This window comes from Triturus cristatus, chromosome 3_2 (genome assembly GCF_964204655.1).
Source record: "Triturus cristatus chromosome 3_2, aTriCri1.1, whole genome shotgun sequence".
Lineage (NCBI taxonomy): Eukaryota > Metazoa > Chordata > Amphibia > Caudata > Salamandridae > Triturus > Triturus cristatus.
In genome coordinates, this window is record NC_140584.1 from 1,006,395,587 (window position 1) to 1,006,405,113 (window position 9,527).

The 9,527-nt window shown below is 45.1% G+C and overlaps 1 protein-coding gene across 3 annotated transcripts in view; it reads left to right on the top strand.

The window, feature by feature from the left end:
• The window catches only part of RFFL (ring finger and FYVE like domain containing E3 ubiquitin protein ligase), a 423,271-nt gene extending 415,301 nt beyond the window's left edge, over positions 1-7,970 (top strand). For all 3 annotated transcript variants that reach the window (XM_085649647.1, XM_085649645.1, XM_085649646.1), the window contains one exon: positions 6,936-7,970. In XM_085649647.1, the coding sequence (XP_085505773.1) occupies positions 6,936-7,117 (182 nt within the window). In that variant the 3' untranslated portion in view covers positions 7,118-7,970. The remainder of the gene's footprint in view (positions 1-6,935) is intronic.
• Positions 7,971-9,527: the final 1,557 nt, after the last annotated feature.

Genomic DNA, 9,527 nt, shown 5'->3' on the forward strand with positions numbered 1-9,527 from the left:
ATTGTGTGAAAGAGGTGCTATTCCATGTTTGGTTTGTGTACATGGCTAGCCACGGTTCCCACAGTACGTAGTGTTGTTGTGTGTGATAGGTGTACATGTTGTTTGTCATGTATGCGATTATATAAGGTAGCGCTTTTATTCACGAGCAGTGGTTTCTCCCATTTACATATTGCTGTCTTAAAGAACATACAGAAGTTTTTCTCACAGGTGCAAACTGTGACCACAATGGCAGTCATTCATTTCTATGCAAGAATTCCCAACTGCACGACACTTCTAAGTTTACAGCCCCCAATCTTGCCTGCTTTCTTGAAAGCATGCCAACTCCCACAATCACACCAACATTCACACAGCTTTCTAACAGCAGTTATCTGCTTCTCAATAACATGCACTCCTACGGAATGTGAGGTGGCATACCGTATGTCCTTACTGTTTCAAACCGAGTAACTTCCTGTAGCAGTGTCTACTCCCACCCACACAAAAACTCCCAAACTTCAACTTGGCCTTGAATGCCTACTTTGCAAACAGATTTCATTAAACTAACCAAACTAAAGCGCTTTTCTTCACAACAGAAGTGTCCCTCACTTCTGCAAAAGAAATTTATCGCCTGCAGATAGCACGAACTTCCAGTAAAATACACTCCCTTTTAAATTCGAACCTCCCATTACACTTTGTGAATTGTTACCCAATTTTCAACACATCTCACACTCAAGGTCTGGCCCACTTTTTTAATACGGTCTCCTCCGGCCTTCTCACAGCCTTTCAAACTGTTTTTCGTATAATACCACACTTCATTTATTCGATCACCTCTGGAGGAACAGTGCCCAAAATTCTCGCTCTCTTTGCGGCCATCCTACTACTATTTTTGCTTGTAAAAAATGACTGCGATCCCTGTGGTAACAAGCATCTCCGACAAAATACGCCTCTACGCGAAGCTACATCAATACCATGAAAAAATGGAACAACTTTTCGGCTGCCTGCCTCCATCTATTATCGGAGCCAGCTACAACATAACATTTATTTACACATATACAATCTGCGTGCAACCATCTTTCTATTGCAAAACTTGCCCATTCGACTGGTGAATGGGTGTATGCCTTGCCAACATCCCAACAATCGCTCCCGATATCCAGCAGGTAATGGAGTATCTTGAAATCCATGAACTCGATTGTTCAGGCAGTAGAGCAATGGCGGATGCAACGCAAAAAGGTATCGTGGCGGAATGGGATTTCTGCGCAGCCGCGAAAGATCTACTGCAACATACGACCTTTGACAACATCGCAGATTGCCTGCCAATTCAAATTGCCGCTCCAGCATTCGAGGAACATTACTGTTCCTTCGAAGATATGAATTGGATCGCTTCGCTTTTCTCATACGATGGCAGCAATGACCTCTTGGAACATTACGCATCTCAAGCCGCTGAAGAACTTCCGGACTGCAATCTCCAAGACTTGTAAGAAATTCACGTTCTTCGTGGATTGATTTTTACCAACTTTTTTGAGTTTTTCCTTTCAATTTTTTTAATACACTTCAATTGAACTATTTTCATATAATAACTTTCTAAGTATGCTCAGGCATTTGAACTCTGTTTTCCTTATTGCCCCTTACGTCTCCAGTCTAACAAGGGATGGGTGATGTATGGCCTATCCAAATACGCTATTTACTTCCTGAATTATCCTAAACCCGACATCCATTTTGAAACCATCTCTATTCTTTGTGCACACATCTCTCAGCCTGCCTGTTATCCACGAAACCCTTTCACATAAATTTACTCATCCTCAGCCTCTACTCACGAGCTGGCGATCAACATCAAAAAACACGACTTTGTTTAGGAACTGGTTGGCACAGTGTGCTACTCGTATCCTACCTTTATTTATATTATAGAATTGAGTCATTCATGTCTAATAGCTATTGTTTATGTCACATGGAACTGTTACATGTAATGTGGAATTCACTAATGCAGCAGCTTCAGATTTGAATATAGCAGAATCGTTTGGAGTTTGCCTCAGCTCGGTGCCTTAGCTCTTTGCACAATAATTTTTTTTTTGAAAGAGCTGAAGACAATAATGTATGGTTTGACGGGAAGGGTACCTAATGTGCTTCTCAGAAGCACAATTTTGTGTTCCCTCTCAAAGTTCCGATGTGACTAGAACTATTACCAATTCTGACACGCACCAGATTGAATCTACCATACAAGAGATTGCTGACTGTTCTACTGTTGATAATTTTGTGTTACAACAAAGGAGTACCAGGGTACCGAAGAAGATTGATGATTACACTTTGCAATTTTTTTTTGTTTCTTTTCTTAAAGGATACATGTGCTATTCGTATCCTACCTTTATTTTCATTATAGAATTTCGAGTCATTCAAATGTAATAGGTATTGTTTATGTCACATGGAACTGTAACATGTAATGTGGAATTCACTGATGCAGGAGCTTACGTTTGAATACAGCAGATCCAGTTGGAATTTGCCTCAACTGAATGCCTTACCTCTTGCACCAGTGGATCCATTTATGGCACTTAAATAAAGACACTCTTTATATAACTTTCAGACTCCCATCGCTTTATTACACACAGCCACTTTCTTAGACACACCTGATTTCACCATTTCTCTTCTGTGGCATTGCAACATTCTGCATTATATTCTTCAAGATTATTTCTTTATTCATCCTTCCTATTACACACACCCACTTTCTTAGACACACCTGATTTCATCATTTCTCTTCTGTGGCATTGCAACATTCTGCATTATATTCTTCAAGATTATTTCTTTATTCCTCCTTCCTATTACACACACCCACTTTCTTAGACACACCTGATTTCTCCATTGCTCTTCTGTGGCATTGCAACATTCTGTATTATATTCTTTACGATTATTTATTTATTCCTGCTTCCTAAAACACTGCATTTGAGTCTTCAGAAAGTAGAGGTGAGTAGTTCGCTTCCCACTCTCTGTATCATATAAACGCATACTAACACTGCTTACACAGATATGCTAAAGCGGCCAGTATCCTACAACGCCCACACACATCACTTCTCCTTCCGTAAACCGCCCACACACCACCGCACCCTACAGACCCCCTGCTGCCGCTAGGGCAAAATCACTGGAGATCAACTACAAACAAACCTTGCACTCAACCCCCCGACGACCCCAACCGACCCGGATGAAGGGGCACTCGCCCTCGAACGCTGGATGAACGACTGCGCCAACACCGTCGCTCCACTGAAAAACCCCACCAACACAGACACCAGCAGAAGAATCAGCTGGTTCACCCCGGAACTCCTCAACTCTAAACACACCTGCCGGAAACTGGTAAACATATGGCACAACGACAAGATGCCAGACAGCCGCGCTGCCCACAAAGACACCATCCGCAACCACCACCACCTCATCAGGACCGCCAAAAGAACCTCCTTCACAGACCGCCTTGACAACAACGCACACAACAGCAAGGAGCTCTTCACCATCGTGAAGGAACTCTCCGACCCCAGCTCCAACGCCAACGACTTCCCACCATCGCAAGCCCTGTGCGACTCCCTCGCCACCCTCTTTCACTGGAAAATCACCGACATCCATGACAGCTTCAGACCCAGGACGACCCCTGCCGACCGCACCGCATCGAACCCACCGCACCCCACCGCCCACGACACCCTGACAACCTGACAACCTGGGCCAACGTAAGCATCGAGGACACAGTCAAGACCATGGGAACAATCCACTCCGGATCCCCATCCGACCCTCTCCCGCACCACATCTTCAACAAAGCCAGCAAGTCCACCGCTCCCCACCTGCACAAAATCATCAACCTGTCCTTCGAGACCGCAACCTTCCCTGAGATCTGGAAGCATGCAGAGATCAACGCTCTACTGAAGAAACCCAAGGCGCGGACCCGAGCGACCTCAAGAACTTCAGGCCCATCTCCTTGCTTCCGTTCGCAGCTAAGGTCATCGAGAAGATAGTAAACACCCAGCTCACCCGGCACCTCGAAGACAACAACATCCTAGACCAGTCCCAATCAGGATTCCGCAGCAACCACAGCACCCGAGACCGCCCTCATCGCCGCCACAGACGACATCAAGATCCTGCTGGACAACGGCGAGACGGTGGCCCTCATCCTCCTGGACCTCTCCGCTGCCTTCGACACCGTCTGCCACCTCACACTACGCAGGGATCCGTAACAAAGCCCTGGACTGGACCACCTCCTTCCTCTCCGGCAGAACGCAGAGAGTCCGCCTCCCCCCGTTCCGATCCGAGACTTCCAAGATCATCTGTGGCGTCCCTCAAGGATCCTCCCTCAGCCCGACACTGTTCAACGTCTACATGGCACCACTAGCACGCATCGCCCGACAGCACGACCTCAACATAATCTCCTACGCCGACGACACTCAGCTGATCCTCTCCCTCACAAAGGACCCCCTCACCGCCAAATCCAACCTCCACCAGGGAATGAAGGCCGTCGCCGACTGGATGGAGGACAGCTGCCTCAAACTGAACACAGACAAGACGGAAATCCTCATCCTCGGATTCAACACCTCCGCATGGGACGACTCTTGGTGGCCCACTTCACTGGGGTCCCCCCCGGCCCCCACTGACTATGCACGCAACCTGGGAGTCATCCTCGACTCGAAACTCTCCATGACCAAACAAGTCAACGCAGTTTCCTCCACCTGTTTCAACACCCTCCGCATGCTCCGCAAGATCTACAGATGGATTCCGACCAACATGAGGAAAACAGTCACCCAGGCCATAGTCAGCAGCAGACTCGACTACCGAAACGCCCTCTATGCCGGAGCCCCGTCCAAGCTCAGCGGACTACAGAGAATCCAGAATGCCTCCGCACGCCTGATCCTCGATGTCCCGCGCCGAGACCACATCACCCCCACCTGAGGAACCTGCACTGGCTCCTTCAAACTCCTGGTCCACGCACACAAAACACTCCACAAAACCGGCCCTGACTATCTCAACAGTCGACTCTCCTTCTACGTACCCAACAGGAACCTCCGCTCCGCGGACCACGCCCTGGCCACGGTCCCACGCATACGGAGAACCACTTCCGGAGGCAGGTCCTTCTCTCATCGCGCCGCCAAGACCTGGAACACCCTCCCCCTCGACCTGCGACAAACCGAAGACCTGCTGTCTTTCAGGAGACAACTCAAGACCTGGCTCTTCGACCAGTAACAGCACCTCCCCCCCCCCCCTCAGCGCCTTGAAACCCTACCGGGTATGTAGTGCGCTTTACAAATTATGTGATTGATTGATCACTTTACAGCAATCAGCTCATGGCTTACACTGACGGTTTCATCCCTGAGTCTTCAGACTAGTACTAGTGAGTAGTTTGCTTCCCACTCCTGCTATACTCTAAACGCATACCAGCACCACCTGCACAGCTATCCTACAGCGGCCAGTATGCTACAGCGCGCAGACCATATCAGTTTACACCACTCAGCTCACGGTTTAGGCGCACGCTTTCATCCCCGAGTGTACCGGCACCTCACCTCAGCACCCTCTCTATCGGCAAAACAGCACTTTCACACCGGTAGGACTAAATACTTTGCTCCACATTCCCTGTATAGCACACCCTAAACACCCCACAGACGTTACAGTGCTCCTACCCTCCCCTTTCCTACTTTTTTCGCCCTTTTTCCCCCTTACTAGTTTAAACGGAATCTCAAAATGGCGGCCAACACTTCCTAGTTACAACTGCTCGCACTGCTCACAGCCAATAAGCAGCAAGCTCATGCTCGTAACGCCTCAGCCAATCAGATGGCAGAATTCCCAAAAATCGATATCTGTAAATGTCGATATTTCTCAAAAACTACTGAACGGATTTAGACCAAATAAGCAAAAGCGTGCTTTCTAGACCAAGACCATTCTCCCTGCCAAATTTGGGGTAATTCCGTTCACCTGTTCGACCTGTAGCCTTGTCTAAAGTTTCCTATGGAAATGAACATGGAGAAAACACGTTTTGGGACCCCCCCTTTTTTCTCGGCCTCCCCTTGACGAATCACCCCCAAACTTCCCACATAGGAGCTGATATGAACAAAGAATTAGTTTGGAAAAGATCATGAAGATTCATCAAACGACGCCAAAGTTATAAGCAAAACAAAATATGCTCTTCCTAAGGAAACTTGGTCCTAACTATAACTACCTATATAGATATAGATCCCCTATATATAGCTAGGTATAAATATATAGATATATATGATAATTTATCCTTAAATTTAAATTACAGTGCAGTTACAAGTCACAAACGAGTGCCTTGCCTATGTGTAGGCTGCGTGTGTTTGTTGCTTCTTGGTGGCAAGTTCTGCTGTGTATTGTGACAGCTTACTGGGTGCAGTGTCTGGTCATTCTAGGACATATGTTAGGAATAAAGTGTGTTCTATCGGGTGTTCCCTTTGGCAGTCTCTCACAAGTGCTGCCATGAACATGGTGAGAGCTAAACTAATAACTAGTCTGGTCTTGGCTAGTACTCTAGACATACTGAGAATAGACTGATTCTTTGCACACATGAGGTCCATACATCAGCTTTGTCCCCATCCTGCCATCAAAGTCCAGTTCTTTGTTTTATACCTCAGTGACCCTTGCTGTTGCATGTTTTAATGAGCAATATTTTCCCACGCTCCTGAAATGTTCCCCCCCAAAACCTTTTTACTTTCATTTTTATGATGTACAACCAGTGTTGTGGTAAAAAAGACCTACCTGCGTCATTGCTTTGTCCATGACACCAGCGCCACATAGGTTTGACAGAAGGCTCATTTTGTTCAATCATAGCCCAGCTGTTCTCTGAAAGATGTAAACCAGTATTAAAAAAGTTTTAAACCACAAACTATTTCGCCTATGCTACAAAACTACTGTTTCAGATAAGTAACTTTTTTCGTATCTTATTGATTTTCTATCTGTTTCTGAACTTTAATTTATTTTCCCTCATCCAGCTGAAGTTGTCCTTCCTGGCTCTGAAGACCCTCTCTGCAAAATCTGCATGGATTCTCCAATTGATTGCGTCCTTCTGGAATGTGGGCATATGGTGACCTGCACCAAATGTGGCAAGCGTATGAGCGAATGCCCCATCTGTCGGCAGTACGTGGTGCGAGCTGTTCATGTCTTTCGATCCTGACAAGAGTAGCCAAGATGTGAAGAAGAGAAAATATAAACTTTCTATGAACTTGAAATCGAAATAGAGTTGATTTTTAGACTGGAGCATTTGCCAGTAAAAACACCGCCCTGGCAATGGTAAGGTGTGGCGTTCTGGTATTTGCATATATATTCTGCTGTAAATCTGTTTACTGATTATTCCAGCATCTTGTGTCCTTGTGTGGGAGGAGGGTTTCAATTATGTGCTGGACTTTGATGGACAACTGGATATTTTATGAAAGCCTTAGAAATGTTTTTTCGGTTGTCCAGGTGATTAGAACACCATGCCTTTGTGCCTTTATAGGGGCGATGTCCTCCTCTGGGAGAAGGTTACATCTCTACACAAGTATCGGGTTCCTTTGCAGCCCACCAAATATGATCAAAATAAGTAGGACTATACAGCAGAGCTGAAACTAACTGGCAACTATAAAATGGCGACTTACTTGGATGGCACACTGCCCTGGTTAAATATATTTCTGGATTTGAAACTCTTATATTCTTGTGCCTTAGAAATGCGCACACCAGAAACAGCTGTAATGTTTGTAGAACTGTGGAATGAATGAACAAGAGACTATAGCACAGGTTAGCAGAAATGTTCAGGTGGAGGAAGGCCTGTAAAAAGGACATTGGAAAAAAAGACGGGAAGCCAAGGACAGAGTTTCATTCCTGAATGCCTTTTATCTCACCACTGTGCCTGTGACAAGCTGGCATCTTGCTCACCTTTCTCAACTGGTAATGTAATCATTCATTACTAATCAAGTGCAAATGTTAAACATTCTCGATCTTTCTATTAAAATGTGTTTTATTTGTGCAAATAAATGGAGGGGAGGATGGTAGAATTGTCTGATGTCTCATTTTTTTGCTGCTACGTTTGAATGGCATATGGGAGAGTCAAGTTGTGTATAAACTACATCTCTTTAAAAGAGGTGCATCAACAATCTACAATTGAATTCCAACCTTGCAGGGCGTGTCAGCCACAAAATAAAAGGGCAATGAAATCATCTTGAACATAAAAACGTATTTACACATATTATTTGACTAGGAGTTCTGGCACCCTTCTTGTTGGAAATTGAGACTGGGACCTGATAAGTCCATTGTGGTGACACGTTAATGTCTGGGAAATGGCATAACAATTTGTTACACACATCTATCCATTTAAATTTAGGAATATTGGAATATAAAACTTGCGTGACTCTAGAGTGACGATTCCAAATAACTGTATACTGTCTGTCTGAGCCAGTGTGAAATAGAACTACCATTAATGGTAACATTAGTTTTCATTGTCATTCCTTAAATTGGAGTGGGAGTGTAGATGGAAAACAGCTAACTGTTGTCAATCTGTGATTTGTTGGCAAACACCTGTTCTCTAGAGTTACCAATTGAAGTTTTATTCAGGGTCTTTCAGAACTTTTATTTCCATTTTCCTGCTTAACAATTGTTTACTTGCCTTTCAAATGATACAACATTTCTCATGTCCTTTCGGCATCAGTATTTGTAAATCTGCAAACACCACATTTACTTGACTCATATGCAAAGTCCGTTTACATCGATACCGGTTACTGATTGCATACAAATTTGCTTTGATCTTTCCTACATTATATGTCTCATTACTTGTTTGTGCCACACTGGACAACGTTTGTACAATGAAGATCGCTTGTCAACATTTCTTTCCATGATGTGCATAATTGTTTAAAAGTCTATCCATATGCTGTGGGGTTTGTTAAGGAATAGTTAAGATTCTACTACTGTCTTACCTATCAGCAGTGTAAGTGCCATTCACATGGCTGCTTGATGTGGATGGCATCTCTCTAAGCTAATACCAATACGGGGGCTGGTCCTTAATCCTTTGAAGTAATAGTGGCACTTGCCAGATGTCAGACTGCCTGTCTCAGTGGTAACTCAGATTATTGATGAACACGCAAGGAAAGTAAGCACAAACAGCTTAAGAAGTAAAAGCCCTTTAGTAAACGCAGGGACCTACGTTTTTAGTATAAGCAACCTGGAACCCAGCTGACTACTGGAGGTTTCTGAAAACCACAGATGCCTATTTTTGATTGTACCTCATGCTTCTTTCTTCTACCACTCAGCACTTCTTTATCATCCCTGCATTTTTACTTTTGTTAGTTTTTAGGGCTCGCGCCCTGCGTTGCACTGCGCAGCAGTGTTCGCGCAGGCGAGAGCCCTTTTGTCCGGGGTTTGAAAACTGACCCTGAAATCGCACACACTCGTGCGTGTGATTTTACTTTTGGGTTATTGGGCTCTGTGTGCGTGTTTTTTTAAAAACAGAGCATGCAATAGGCCTAAGGCGGGCGCATTGCTCCGCCCATGGCCTATTGGTGTCTGTTACGCGCACCAAGGCCCATATGTTTTCAGTTATCGTGCCCAGACACGGG